Source organism: Athene noctua, chromosome 2 (assembly GCF_965140245.1).
Source record: "Athene noctua chromosome 2, bAthNoc1.hap1.1, whole genome shotgun sequence".
Classification (NCBI taxonomy): Eukaryota; Metazoa; Chordata; class Aves; order Strigiformes; family Strigidae; genus Athene; species Athene noctua.
Genome location: NC_134038.1, coordinates 8,627,414 through 8,643,547, shown reverse-complemented (window position 1 = coordinate 8,643,547; position 16,134 = coordinate 8,627,414). Strand labels below are relative to the sequence as shown.

Here is a 16,134-nt window from a genome sequence, read left to right as displayed (position 1 = left end):
AACAAAAGCTGACGCTCAGAACATTCAGTCTAAAATAGTCAGTATTTTTAACAGAGAGCATGAGTAATGACTGTGACAATTTACTAGAAATGAGACAGATGCCCTGTCATAAGAAGTCTTTAAATCAAGTCTGCTAAGCCCTTCCTAAGAAGATATACTACAGTCCAGCGGAAATTCTTAGATTAAGTTATGGCCTGTACTCTGCTAAAGATCAGACTTTGTGATCATAACAGTCTGGTTTTGGCCCTGAAATCACTATGAGTCCTTCTTAAAGCAAGATGGTCAGATATTGTCATGATGTATTTTTAGGATTCTCTAACAGGAATAAATTCTCTCTGACATTTTCAAGAAACTTCTGTTGCTGTTTGTGGCTTTGCAAAGGGTGAAACTCCCAAACATACCATCATTCTGAAGGGATCTCTTATTTTCCCTTCAATGCATTCTCTCTCCCAAATATTTTTTCCTTATGATTTAAAATAGCACCATTTCCTTCCTTTTATTCTCTGGGTGTCATAGTCTTTTTCTCCATATTTCGTCTTTAAGTTTCTATCAGTCCTGCTACCTCCAGCCAAATTACAAGCTGTATTAAATACAGAAAGACTTAATTGCTGTATTAAATGTCTATGGCTGGCAAAGTCTATTTGGCTGACATGGGACAAGTATGTGCTAAAAGCTACTCCACAAGCAAAAGAACCAAAAGAAACGATGGAGAAGTACAATACTGAATATTCTGTATTATCCTGAAGAGATCAGGTTTCTTTAGATTCTGGATCTTGATCAAAAAAGTTACAAGCATTTTATACTCAGTATGAAAGTTTCCATAAAACACAGCTAAGAAAAACCTTAAGATAGTTTCTGATTTCTAACTAAAATCATGAAAAGCAGGGTTTCTGGTTTATTTCTAATCACAAACAGTAATAAGCCTGGACTACAGAATTGTATTCTATCATGCCACTCTTGAGAAGTCTGTCTTCTGGAGAATAACAAAGCAGACAGAAAACTACTTTATATTCTACTGGTTAAATCAACCTTGCAGGAATGATACTTGAACAAAAATTGCTTGGATTCGTAAGTCAGGAAGACAAGACTCATAAACAATGAAACATATTTCAAATTCTTTTTATTTGTGAAATAAATGAAGAATATTAGATGTGCTAAAAAAAAAAAAAAAAAAAAAAGTAAGAACTTTTGAAGTGCTGCCACTACAGAGAGGGACACTGGGCGAAGACAAACTGTCAGCATTCAAGAGGCTGAGTCCCTTGACAAATCAAACCCTACGTTCTTAGTGACAAACGCTACCTTGTTTTTCACAAGTGTCCACTGGGGTGGACTTAGTGAAGAAAATTACTTAAGTCTCCACAGACAGTGAGATTCTGTTTCCAAAGGTACGAGGAATTTCCTGGAACACTTTTGGAAGTGTAAAAAGCAAGGTAAAAGAGCCTAAGTCTTGGGATTTATTTGTATCAGTCAAAAAGGGAGGTGGATCAAAACCAAACATGCAGTCACCTCAGTTACTGCAGAAGATGATGACAGTCTGAAGGATCTTGGTAATTCCATTGCCTCTAGAGTCAAGGCTTCAGCCTGACCTAGCAGTAAATGGTAAGAGTATATAGTTTCTTGCATGCAGTTAAATGTTTAAAACTAACTTCAAACCTTTAAACCAATTCCCTACAAAGCTCGCTTCTGCACAGCTATAGTGCTATTCTTAACAGTGCCAAATTTCAAAGCAGCCTCAGTTGAACTGCAGTATATATTTACATACATACATATTTTGTTCCAAGACATAGAACTAACTTATAGGTAAAAATGAATTCAACTTTCATTGCTGAATGTCAGTATTGCGACATGCCAGATGGTGAAAACAAAACAGAAAGGTTTTGAAATGAAACCCCATGCACAGATTTTTTTTTTACAGCACCATAGAAAAAGACCAATTTTTTCTTTATAGTCTGATCATGCTCCAAATTTCCTTTTAATTCAAATACAACCTGTCTTCTTCTCCCAGCCAAGAATCAGCTGAGAATTGCATTTGATAAGTAAAATCTTGATGCTTGCATATCAAGTTTAGATGTATGTGCAACACCTGCTTGTTACCGACCAAGTTATTTCAAAATATTGGAAAGTACTTTTTGAATAATGAGTTATTTACTAACTCATGGTAGTACTACAGTAACTTTGGTATTACTACAGTAACTATATGCTTCCTATAATACGTGTCATATCCATCAATGTAAAAGGGATCATCTCTTTCACTTATACATACAGATATAAACATAAATAAAAATAAATATCTCTGACACAAAAATTTCACATACATTCTAAGATGTAACGGAGTATTGAGTGCTTTTTGTGAAAGGTCAGTGCTAATGAATATGCAAATTCTTTTAAAAAATTATTTAAATGAAATGGTTAATAAAGCAGAATGAGGTTTCACAAGGTTGTATGAGTAACAAAGCTAGTAAGTCATAATGAAGGTCTGTACAACTTATGCTGATAAATCATTTCCCTCAATTTGATCATCACAGAGGAATAAAGTATTATTGTGTCCCTAATTTTTATATTAAATATGCTATTTTTCTGGATTTGCATCTCATTTTTTTCTGCTGTCATCACTGAAATATTAAAATTACAGAGCAAATGCATGTGCTGCATATGTGCCTACACTCAGACTTGCCACTGGCTGACTGGACCTGGGGACACAGAGCTGCAGCAGCCTTGCCTCTATTGGGCTACTGGATTGGACAATTCCTAACAATATTCTCACAGAAGAAAGTAGTAAGAGACTTAGCTACTGAACTATTTGTATTTTCAAATTTCTATTGAGATCAGCAATTCTCCATAAGAATACAAATGGATATAAAGCCAAGAAAAAATTTCAGAAAAATCAAGTATTACAGAGACATTTGTCTCTCTTTCACAGAAATTAATTTTGCAAAGTTTTAAATTATTTCACAGTGTCTCCTGGGAATAAATAAAATTGTAAGAAGCACTTAGTGTTCAACTGAAAAAAGCTTGTTATTAAGGTCCTATAGTACAGCCAGTATTTATTGCCCTAAAATAAACTTGGATTTAATAAATATGCACTTACCATCAGCAGTATGAAGGAGTTTATGGCTTTTCAAAGTGCCTTTTGATTTGAACTTTTTCCCACACATATCACAAAGGTGTGTTTTCTCAGTGCTGTGACGATTCATATGGGCTTTCAAGTTACTCTTGCTGCGAGTGGCATAGTCACATAGAGAACATTTGAAGGGTTTTACACCTAAAAATAAAGAAATATACTATGAAGAAACAAGCTGTACCTTTTGATGAGAGGGTGGATATTTCCTTGAAAGAAATTTCAGATCATGTGAGCAACATCGACAACAAGGTCAACGTTTTAAAATTTGGATATCTACATTTAAGAAATTTCACCTATAGCTTCTGTGTAAATGATACTGAGCTCTTGACAGCATCATTTAACTTACTAAAAGAAAGGAAAGGTTCTTTTAGAATTAAATACTTCCGTATTGAAGTCAGGTACTGAGTTTAACCAAGCAAATACTAATATTTTGGCCTTGGTATGTCCAGCCTTCATTTAGAAGCAGAATCCAGACTGCCTAAGTTGATGCCTAGCTGGTGTACATATCATATCTCCCTCTAAAAGTCTTCAGATATCTATCATTCTCTATTTACTACAATAAAGAATGAAGAAACCTGTTTTAAGGAGGACCACTTCATTAGGTACTTAACATGTAAGCAGAAGTTAAATGTGAAAAGCTGTGTTCTATTGTTAATTACTATCAGATTTGGTAATGGCTCAGGCAGTAGTAATATTTTTTTTTTTTCCTTCCCCTTGGTAAGATGCAAGCACTTAAAATTTCACTTCTCTCAAACAGTCCAAAGTATGTAATAAGAGAGACGCACAGTATGTCATCTAGCAGAAGGTCTACATGCACAAAGTGAATCCTTCAAAGAAAAGTTGAGTAAATCTGAATTGGCAGAGTAGCTCAACAGTTTCATGAGGTTCTGTCAGTTTTAGATTGATATTCATGACCTTAAAATTAGATTTACAAACATAAGGAATTATAGCTTACTTTAAGCAGACTTGATTGCACACTTTGATTTGGGAATAAAAGTCTGTTCACCTCTTTTTTCCTGCTAGTTAGATGAATTCCAAGTTTTCATGGCAGAATAAACAAACTGTCTATTGAATACACACGTAATTGCTCTAAGCCTACAGTGGCATTACCTAACCTCCTTGATGGAGTAAAGGCTACTGGAGAGGACCACTACTATAGTACACAGGCAGGTAAGCTCATAGTTAAAGCATTCAAACAAATAAGCAGTACCAGTATAAATGTCTGAACTATCTGCATGGGAGCAAACACTCTGCAATCAAAATATGAGTTTGAGATTTTATTATCCCCCTTACGTGGAGGGATGGGTAAAGAACCCAAAATAATGTTCGAACACCATAAGCAATCTGTTCCATAGATTATTAACTAACTAAAGAGCATACAAGTGGTCTTCCACCTGTTATAAAAAGACTGGGTAGACACAGGATTTTACTGGGCACAGATCTTAAATTCAAGGCATTTTTAAACTGTATGTTGTCATATTACTAGAATTTCTCCCAAAAAAGTCATAGATACGATCAGCATTCCCTTATGGGGTTTTTAATCACTGTTTATGTCCTGTCAGCTAGCTGTCATGCTCAGCATGATTTAATTAAAATACACACAGAAATTACAAGTATACACCACAGTAAGTGGATTTCAATTGTTTTACTAATGGATTTCCAGACCAACTATTTTTAGACAAATGTGAAAGGAGTAGCATGAGAAGGTACAGAAAATTACTTGTTTTAAGGGACTGAGCATGTGTTTAATTCACTCCTCCTTACACACATTTATTATAAAATATTTTATAGATGTTTATTAATGAGTTTTGGAAAAAAATTAATCAAAAACTTGTTCATTTTATAAAACATTTAAGCTGTCTATTCATGTTATAGGTGTGCAATTCCATATGTGATCCAAAATCCATTAAACTAATTATTTAACCCCTACTGTACCTTGAAGTTTTTGATTCAGGTATAGCAATAAATTTGAATTTTTATGTCAGCAAAGCTTGTGTGGAATATGAGACTGATTATACACCCAACAGCTTAAAACCTGAGCTTTACCTTCATGAGCCCAAATATGACGTTGAAGATCTGATCCATTCTTCATAAAATAAAAATCACAGTAAGGACATTTCACAGCTCGTTTTCCAATAAGTCCTTTCAGCTGAACTCTTCTGCCAAGAATCTCAGAAATAGTAGTCATTGAAACCTCTGAGAGAAATGTAAAAGGTAATAAAAACCAGAAGGACGTAAGGGAATCTGTTCTGTAAGTAATACTGAAGAGCTAGATCCCGATTCACTCCAACTTTCTAAAAGCTCTACTTCCCCTACTGCCACTCAGATAAAACCTGAGCAAAGAATGTAAGAATCTTTTTTTGCCTTAGGGTTTCTAGGATGTTCTGTCCTTTCTTTCCTGATCTGTGTACTCAGTGTCCCCAATGCCTGGTTAAAAAAAAAAAAAAAAAAAATCTTGGGCATGCCACCAGCTTAGAAATAATTTTCCAACTATGAACTTTCCCAATAAATTAGTTTGGCAATTTTTTTGTTCAATATTTTCAAAAGACTGTATTCAAAGTCTTTTATTCAAAGACTTTATTCAAAGACTTATTAATTTTTATGTCAAGGATCTGAAGACAATTCACTTCAGCCACTATAATGATCACAATGCCTGATAATCAGAAATTTTAAAGGAAAATCAAACTCATGGAATAAATGCAATTGGAAGGGACCTCTAAGGGTAACTGCTCCAAGCAGGGTCAACACTGGAGTTCCAACTTCAAAGTTATGTTTCTTGAGGTCATATCCAGTACCCTTTTGAACATATCCAAGGATGGAGATTCTACATCTTCTCTTGGCCCATTCCAGTGTTTGACCACCTTTACAGTCAAAATAACTTTCCTAATTTTTAATGAGAATCTCCTTGCTTCAATTCATATCCCTTCACTATATAGTTTCAAGAAAATAGTGGCTCTGTCTTCTTTCTTATCTCCTATTAGATAGCTGAAGACAGCAACTAAGATTCCCCCTCCTGGCCTTCACTTATTTAGGCTAAACATACTCAAATCTCAAGTTTTTCCTTCCTACAATCTAATGTTTTGATTGTCATAGTGAAAAAGCTCAAAATAATGAAATTTAAATTAAAATGTCCCAAACACACATAATGAAAACACTGCGAAACGCTTTAAAAAAATATATCAAATTACTCAAATGCATTTCAGATTAAGAAAATGCTAAATATCATGACTCAATGGAAGTACAGCACTCATGCAATCTAAACATTAAGAGATGAAAGCTGATGACTTATTATGCCCAAAGTCTTACAGAATTTGAAAGTTACAGTCTAAACTTAGATTTTTTTACTGAATATTAACTGTCATACTAGTCACAATTGGTCCAAGATCAGAATCAAAAATCCTGCCTGAACTCATATGCACAAGGAAAACAACTTCAAAAGGGAAATAGAGAAGCCCATGAACTGAGCAGAGATATGTTCTAAAGTACCCAAGAAAGAAGAATGCAAACACATGTCTGAACCCTCATCTGCCTTCTATGGCTTAGATCCTTCATTCATGACTGCAGGCTAGTATGTCTGCTCAGTAGGGATCTATAAAAGCTGATGCCTCTCTTGTCTCAGGACTATTAACAAATATCATATTAAAACAGACAGTGGATGAAAAGGTAGATAATTCTGAGAGCTGGGGCCAGAATCCAAGTCTACTTCTTCCCTGCTGAGTACCCAAATCATTTGGCAATAAAGCCAAGCTCTCTTATCTCTTTGGTTTGAAATATTGCTCTACTGAAGTCTGTAGAGTTTTTTGTCCCACTGCCTTCATGGAACTAGAATTCATCTCCTATTCTGTACAAACACAGAAGAGGAAGGAGTACTGTTTTATTTCATAATTTCCACTTGATGAAATAGAAGAGACAAGAGAGGGGTCATGCTGAATGATATTAAGAAATGAAGAAGAGGGGAACTCCAGAAATAGGATTTTAATGAGTCTAAATCAGTTTAAATTATTTCTTGGTATGTCATTTTAAAATTCAATTCCTTTTAACAGTATCCATTGTTCCTTTCATCTTTATTCTCTTCTATTTACATTTTTAAAAACTGCAGTCATTCCAATGCAATACTTGATAGTTTATACGTCAGGCCCCTACTATTTATTTGGCTTGTAATTAAGTATGTTGTACAAATAAAGGATTTTCTCCTGATTACAAGGACAGGATGCACAGGAAAAAGATTTGTGTATTAATTCTCTTCCATATATTAAAGCAGTTTTGTTGCATAACTACTGCAAAGGCACATCTTAGATGTAGTATTTCTTTAGTACCATGGAGATATATCTAATAAATCTGGTATTTTGCTTCTAAGGTCTGTTTGCCTGCAATATATGAATTAAAAATGAGGACACAAAATAATAGGCTGTGCAGATTTTCTTTTTTAACCTTACCTGTATTATAACCCAGAATTTAAAAGAAACCACTGTCCTGGATAAAAAAAAAATTACACTACAGTTTTAGAGGGATTCAGATACCAAATGATTTGTACAAAAGTATTTAAATGCATGAGTTTAGCCCATCAGCGCTCCAGAGTTAACTGGTATTTCTGGACCCCAGACACAGCATACACTAATTCAGCAGTCAATGGACCAGTGCAGACCAATGGCAACCTATGAGGACACCGTATATAATGTACACCTAGGTCACAGATCACATTATTTAGGGAGGCCACCTACGCTCCCTGGCTGAGACAGCACAAAGGCTTTACAGGCACAGGTCTTGAGATTCAATTTCTATGCTTACTGGGTGACATACCTCCTGACTACAGTATAGCACAGAAGCCTTTCCTCATCTCAATTTGCTGCATCAGACATGTCCCCTGATGTATGACAAGCCCTCCAACCACACTGTTGTAGAGTGGTCTGCAAATAAAGAGGTTTGGTAACTAAAGAGCTAAAGCGGGAGTTAGTCTGAAATTAAAGTGAAGGAAATTGTTTAAAACACGGGTCTAGCACTATCTAGTGGCAGTAGGAAGGTAAGAAACTACTGCTTTACCTATTATGTTGTATTTCTGCCAAAGACAAGAAAAGTTACATCATTTTATTTTGACTTTTTTCTTCCCCAAACACAGTTTGAGCATGGCCTGTATTTTCTTTCTTAGTATCAAGTTATGCCAGGTGATAGGTAACACCGTAAATTAAAGTATGTTGGCCAATACAGACAACTTTCATTCCTCCACAGTAGCAGTGGGCCTTTCTATCCAACATAACACAGATACTAAGGAGAAAAGTATGGACACACTAATGCAGCTCTGCCGAGTTCACATCAGTCAGATTTAAATCAGTCCTCGCACCAGTCACTTGAGCACTTTGGCACTGAATTTCCAAGATTTGAGAAAGGATTGTTTACTCAGGCACAGCGCGTTGACTTAAAGCATTCATTTTATGTTGTGCTTGCACTGATAAATCAGAGTGCTAGGATGAAAGGTATAACCAAGAGTTTGAATGGACTGCAGTGGTTAGCTTGGATCCAGCCAGGCTTGTCAGCTGCAGCTTAATACTGGCCATACCACATCAGAGCTTGTTCTAGTAAGAGACCTGCTGCAGACTTCAGTTGGCCCTGGAGGTAAAGCCCGGCCACATGCTAACTGAGCACACGTAGAGACAGCTCAGGGATCTCTGCACTGACATCAATTACCTATAGACAAAATAACGTGCAATAAATGCATTTCTGTCAGTTTATGTATGGCCAATGCGAATTTTATGTCTCACGGGTTGTTACAGGATATCTATATGACTAATTCCAAACTTCCCAATGCTTAATTTGAATTCATCTAGGTCCTCTTTTCGAAAGGAGTTCTTTGCCAAATGAAGACAGATTTCTTAACCAAACTACCAGATATACTCCACAATACACATGCTGGGACAATAACGTTTTTCACTCTGAATTCTAACGTCTGCACAACTAATATAATTCTTACTCTAAAACAGTTAAATTAAACATAGACTCTTCTAATTCTTTGGAATGTAATCACATTACACTTCTCACTTTAAACCTTTATCCATTTACTGCAACAGAGTGAGAATTTTTCCTTGATTTTTTCTTACCAGGGTGATTTGTCTTGATGTGAGATTTTATAAGACGATCTTCAAAAAATAACTTCTCACACACAGGACAGGAATAACTCTTTTTATCCTTAAGCAAGCAAGAAAGAAAGAAAGAGATTGCATTATCAGTCCACTGGTGTAATCACTACAGTCATTATTCAGTAATACATGGTTCTCAAAGTTATAACTGAAGGTTCAGTTTTTAAGGAAAAAATGAATATATTTATAGTGAAATAAGTGAAGAAGAAATATTAAAGTATTCTAAGCACATCATTAATATGTACTTGAGAATATGCACAATAATGTAGGCATTATCTTCCAACTGACTCTTTAGAGAACCAAGAGTTGAAGTATCAAGTCACATAACAGAAGAAAATGTATTTGATATAAGCAGTAATATTCAGGTTTTTTTCATTTTTTTCAAGTCTACCCTTCTGAAACCTAAGGATCAGATCTCATTATTCTGAAGACATCCACCAGTATGTATATTTATACTACTACTTAATGGACTGAAATTGAGCAGAAGACTTAATGATGGATACCATTATTGATTCAGTGTCTACATTTCTAACTACTTTATAAATATTCAGCATTTTATGTATTACCAATAAAGTATTATTCTACTATTTTGGTTTAAAACCTTACAGACTACTCTGGCTTTTATCGGTGTCACTGATGTTATAAAAGATTTAACACCATGAAACAAGTTGAACTTGAGAGTTTTGAAGCAATTTCTTCCTATATGCAATTTTAGTGTAATTGTAATTTTAATGTTTTTACAAACACATCTACCTGCACATAAAAATGTAGGACTTTTCTCCATTAATTGATAAATCACCCAATTTAAAATAATCTTTGCCCCTTATTATATAAATTGAAGAGGATGTTCTTTCCACAAGCACCTGCTGACACAACAGACTGGATGCTCAATCAAATGACTGGGTCATCTAGTCAACTCTGCATTGACTAGATTAACATACAAAAGGGTTAACAAAACAACAGATGGAGTAAAGTCTAGTGAGTCCTGACAAGTATGCAGATAACAAGGTAACATATTACCCAGTGGGAGATGTGTACCTACCAAACTACCAAGAGATCACTGTAAAAGGCAAGCTGAAGCTACAAAACGGGTATTTCACTAGTTATTTCAGGATGACAGAGAAGTTCTTGAAGAGCATGGAAGATTGCTGTATCAAAAAGAGACAGACCCCTGTGTTACACAAGAGAAATGTGAAGGTAACAGGAGAATAAGGGTCTATCAGTTTCTGACCTGAGACCAGAAGTATCTCTAAATAGCGAGTAAAAATGCACAAGGGGGTAATTATTGTCTATATGCCACAGTTATACCTCTATAAAACGGACACCTCTCCTAAAAGGAAAGCAAAAATTGATGGGTTTTCATGGCAAACAGGTTTTGGAGTATGATGCAGGTCTTTGCATTCAGTGTCATGTACCTATGTGGAAGAAATCCTTATGTTGAAGTACCCACAAATTAAAAGCACAAGTAGCTTGAGATCCTATGGGCTGAAATAGCAATAAATAATTTAATGGCAGTAGGATATGGGACATAAGCTCTCATTGATATTAATATGACAACAGCACAAGGAGAATTCTTCCTGCGCTGTTAGAAGGTCATTTTCTCCTGTGAGAAGACCTACACAGGGACTGGGTATGGCAGCTTCTGAAGGGTTACCACTCTGAGTAGAGCAAGGACAGTATCTTGCTATGATTGAGTTGGGGCAGTGGCCATTTTGAATCCTGAGAATCTCAAGTGAAGAAGGAACAGCAGAGAATACTAGCTGGTTTTTGGATGAAGAGATTCAAGGAGCCTACAATGCTGAGAAGATCTTCTCAAGAAAAAGCTGTTAATTAATTAATTAAGATCTCTCAAATGATATAAGCTATAATCCGTAAACCTGCTACTGATGACTTTGGATTTCTACCTGACTACGTTATTCAAATGAAAATTGGAAGATTAATTCTAATAAAACTCTTGTAGCAATGTTTGCACCTTTTCAAAGACTGGGTTGCATGATCACATTCATAATTTAGCTCACGTAAGAAAAACAAAAGCACAGTATCATTTACGGGTTGTTGAGGGGCCAGCTGAAATCTGCTGACAGATTTCAGTCTGTTCTTCAAACTTGCTATATACTTGGTTTCAAAATATACAATAAATGAAGAAAAAAAAGTAGTATACTTTTAATGTACAGTTTGGTCTTGCTAGTCTTTAATACTCATTGTATTAAGTATTTCTCAGAGGGCCCAGAACACTGAGACAAATACACCTTGCTCTTTCATAAAAAAAAAAAAGAAAGAAACAACACTCCACACACACTACTTTAAGTAAAATGCTATAATTGTGACAACTTTACATTCTTGTTAATATTATTCAGGAAGGCAAGGCCATAAGCCTATGCCTGAGAGAAAAAATCAAAATCATCAGTAAATGCCTCAAGAGCTACAGAGCAACATGAAAGTATGGGCACCAAGAAAACACCTTTCCACATGACGATGGCAACAAAATAATCCAAACAGCTTTCTTCAAGCAGTTAGAAAGTTATCTATACCAAGTTCTGCAGTAAATGATCTTCAAAATGGGGAATCTTTTGTAGTGTAACAGATTGCGCTTTCAAGCACTAAGTCCCTTCAAAATGTATCTGTTAAACTCCAGCCTCCCACAGAAAGCATCCAGCTGAAGCCAAACCCTTCACTGTCCAGGGCAGTGTCACAGGCTTTTGGAGCTTACAGTATTAATTTTGAACGTTTCAGGACTTCTGTCGCTGCCCTGAGAGCTTGTGTCAGTGCCAGTCCTTCCATGTAACCCCATCACTCACAAAACCAGCCTTTAAGAAATCCTCTGTTGCAAATTAAGTATTTCAGAACACTCAGGTCACAACACAGAGCCCCAAAGAAGGTCTCTCCCACCACAGCTCTGGCTCTTCAGAGTGCCCTTGTCACAGGCAATGACAGAGGCACTTTGAAGGACTTAGGCTGAGGTTGTAGTAATACCTTCATCACATTCTCAGCATGCAAGTTTTCCTCTGGTAAGAATAAAAGTTATTTATCCTATGCCTTATCAAGAGTGCCTGCCTTTAAAATGCCTTTGGTGGTGTTTTTGAAGGACACAAACAGAAGCAAAGCAACGAGAGAGCTGGATCTGCCTTTGTTAGAGACCATCTGCATAGTCCAATCAGCTACTTAAATTTCAAAGTCACTTCCACACTTCCTGAGATTTGCATAATCCCCCTATTAGCCAATTTGAGAAAATGTAAGAAACCTAAAATAATTCCAAAATAAAGGTAGCTTTCTGACTGAAAGTACTGCTGACATTCCATAAATCAGGAATTAACCAGGTCCATAACTATTCTCAAATCTAGTGAAAAAATTAGCCTAATACTATTATAGAATTTTCTTGGTTATGCTGTTTCATTATAAAATAGGGCCGCTTACATGGGAATCACAAAGCCTTTCTCTTTCTATAAATGAATTAAAATTGTGCTAAGAAAGCATCAGTTATAGTGATAGCTCTCTGAACAGAATTTTTTTTTCTCTAAGGCATGTGTTTCAAGGTAATTCAAGGGATAAGTGTACTGGTATGAAGTCACGAAAAATGAAAAGCCTCTATATTTGTAGCATTTAAACCCACAGACCACTATGAAGTTTATTTAATGAATCAAATAGTAATCAATATGACCTACACTGCAAATCATCAGAAACATTAGCAGCTGCTCTACTGTACTCATCGGTAAAGAGACATTCTGATGACACAAGTATCGTCTTATGAACATACACACAATCATATAGTATATGATCTCTATGGCAAATCTGCCACTATTTTCAAAAGAAACTGTGTGAACTCCTGACTGCTTTGTTATCAATTTCATTAATAGTGTAAAATTAAGACCATGGCCATAATAAAAAGTGTTTAGGCCCGAATTAGACATATATTCTATAAATCAACAGTCCATTCCCCTCCTTTTAGTAGTAGTGACATGATTTTATGAGCGGGAAATAAAACAAAGCTCTACTAAATACTGGTACTCTGAGATCATTTCCAGCAGAAGTTCCCACAACTCAACAAAAAATCTGACTGTATAATTTCATAGAGGAATAGAGAGCCAAAGGCAGCTCCTGCATATGCTCAGATCAACAGAAATTCAATTTCTAATGCCTATGGGAATAGAATTAGGCTCCCAAGTTACACTTCTGCAGAGTGAAGACATCCAGAAATCTTCAATACAGTTGTCATGATGTTCAAATAAAAATTTTCATGAAACATTCCTGAATTAAGCTGAGGCCTATTAAAATGCAACTTAGCTAAAATGATCTGATGTACCCATGAGGCGGCTATGCACATGTGTGAAGCAGGCTACAGAAAAATTTGCAAATAGTTAGACAGACTTTTATGAAGTCTGGCAAGCAGCAGATATCACAGTTCACAAAACGACAAGCACCTGCATACAGCACTGCTTAAGCATTTTTTTTGTGAAATAACGACTAGAAAAAAATGAACAGTTATCTCACATTCATTATGGAAGCAAAGACTGAGAACAAAAGCAATTTTCTAACTGAGTGCTTGGTCGTTAGATCATAGATTTTTTTGGTTAATTCCCTCCCTTTCCAGTACCTTGCATTCTTGACTACATAGTGTCACTGCTCCAGAGGCAAAGGTATGGCAGACAGACCAGTAACGGTCTGACAATGAGCACTCCTCAGGAAGGGCAAATAAGCAACCAGAGCTCAATTATCTCACTTCTTACCGAAAGCTCTAACTATGCTATTACGCGAAAGGTCAGCAGCATAAGGCAATTCCAAAGACAAGAATCATTTACATCCCGAAGTTGTCACGTCCCGCTCAGACGAGGGGGACAAGTGACTCAGATTCGCAAATCCCCAATTGGAGCGGAGAACAAGTCTCCAAGTCCAAGCATTTATTAACTACCTACAATGTACTAATTGAACACATGATAATTGGCTAAGTACAGAGGAAGTTGTGGCGAGCAATATAATATTCCTTGCATTTCTTAATGGAAAAAGGAAAAGAGGGAAATAGAGGGAATGGGGGAATACAGATCACCGGTCTGGGTTCCTGCGCTGATCCCGACAGCGAGGGTTCCAGGCGGTGGCTGTCTTTTTCGCTGGCATCAGTCTTCTTCGCTTCACTGCTCTCTCCAGATGGCCGGGGGGCAGGGGGAGGCAGGGAGAGGGGCAGAGAGAGAGAGAGAGAGAGCCCTTTCTTCCCCCCTTTGATTTATACCCACTTTCCTTGGGTCCATCCCCTAGATCGACCCCCAGACCTACGTATCCCATGTACGGGGAGGGGTAAGGTGCTTCATGGGATGATGTAATTAGCATGATCATGACAGCCCTCGTTAGCATATTGAGGGGTGTGAACCCTAATATGCATTTTGTGGATAATGAAGCAAAACTCATTCACCGGACACATGGCCCTTGAAATCTGCCCAGGTGCCCCGGAGCAGAGCCGTCCCGTCTCCACAGGGCTCTCTCCCCCAGCTACATCGGGCAGCGTTATCAGCTTCGGCCTCCACAGAATGCACCCCAGACTCGGAGTTTTGTCTTGCGAGTGTTTGAGGCATTTCTTCAATCAGCCTCAACTTTTGCTTTCCCAGGCTGTTTGTCTTAATTTCTTACAGGCCTGGTTTCTCGTCTCTCACAGAAGTATATCTGAATGCAGATGTAGACAACTAGGAGCAAGTGGTGGTTCTGGGTCTGAACTCCAGTTTTATAGAGGTGTTTATCTTGCAGTATCAATAACATAAATACATTTAAAGTCATTTCAGAGACAAACCCCTCTGTGATGTTTATCTGCTCAGCATACTGAATATTGTAAAAGCTACTGAAGGTAATAAACAAACTCTGGTACTTGTATCAGAATTGTTTAGTTCCACAACTGGTACCTAATGTTACCACTAGTTCATTCATAACTGTAAATTACTCTAAAGTCATTATAAACTGTCCATCCCTTAGGTGCTATGACACTGACATGAAACACATGTGTCTCGGTAAGAACTTCTACAGAGCTCCATAAATGCCAAAAATTGTCAAAAACTACTACACAATCCTTAGAAATAAAAGATGGTACTGAAAATCAGAGAATATATGCAAAATTTTTGTTTGGAATCAAGCCTCAATTCCCTGACTTCAAAAGTAAAAATTTTCCTTGTAACAATAACGTGTAGCAAATACAGAGGCAAGAAGCAGCACATACACATTCTCCTCCAAGGAATAAACAATCCCAAATTCAGTACAAGACTTGGATGGTGTATAGAGAATAAGATGGGTGGCTATATACTGAGTGACAAGGATGAACAGTAAACTACTTTTTAATAACCATAATTCATCCTGTTCACCAAATAATACAGGGATCCAGTTGAGAAGCAGCCAGCAACAAGGTAATGAAAGACATACATTCATACAAGGAACTGAACTGAGATTTTGATATCTTCTATCTCCAGGAAAGCTTTAATTTTAATATTTATTAAGAATTGATTTTGCAAACTAAAATTAACATTAAACTACCTTTCCACATTTAACTGTGCATAGTTTGTTAAAGTACTCTATTTTGGAATAAGTGGTCCTGTTCAGTGAGGTATGCATTAAGTAAATATACTAAGCAGTGGGCACAAAGGTCAATATGAGAACTGTCAGGTTTAGTTACTGAGTAAATTCTAATACATGAATTTTTCAATCCATTTAAATAAGCAAGTATATTTGATGGTAAGCATCAGTAAGCATATTTCTGAAAGATTGCACTGTCACACTTTTTAATTATGAAATGCATTTTCTCGGTTCTATTTAGTATCATGAAAATGATCCTCCTGGTGGGAGCTGCTGGACATTCATCACACTTGAAAAACAGGTACTTACATAAGGACATAGGATAACTAATTTTCGGCT

General features: G+C 36.5%; 1 protein-coding gene across 2 annotated transcripts in view; it reads right to left on the bottom strand.

The window, feature by feature from the left end:
• The window catches only part of ZFAT (zinc finger and AT-hook domain containing), a 106,391-nt gene that overhangs the window by 43,971 nt on the left and 46,286 nt on the right, over positions 1–16,134 (bottom strand). For both annotated transcript variants that reach the window (XM_074898396.1, XM_074898397.1), the window contains exons 8-10: positions 9,214–9,301; positions 5,168–5,317; positions 3,089–3,262 (exon numbers count right to left, since the gene is read on the bottom strand). In XM_074898396.1, the coding sequence (XP_074754497.1) occupies positions 3,089–3,262; positions 5,168–5,317; positions 9,214–9,301 (412 nt within the window). The remainder of the gene's footprint in view (positions 1–3,088; positions 3,263–5,167; positions 5,318–9,213; positions 9,302–16,134) is intronic.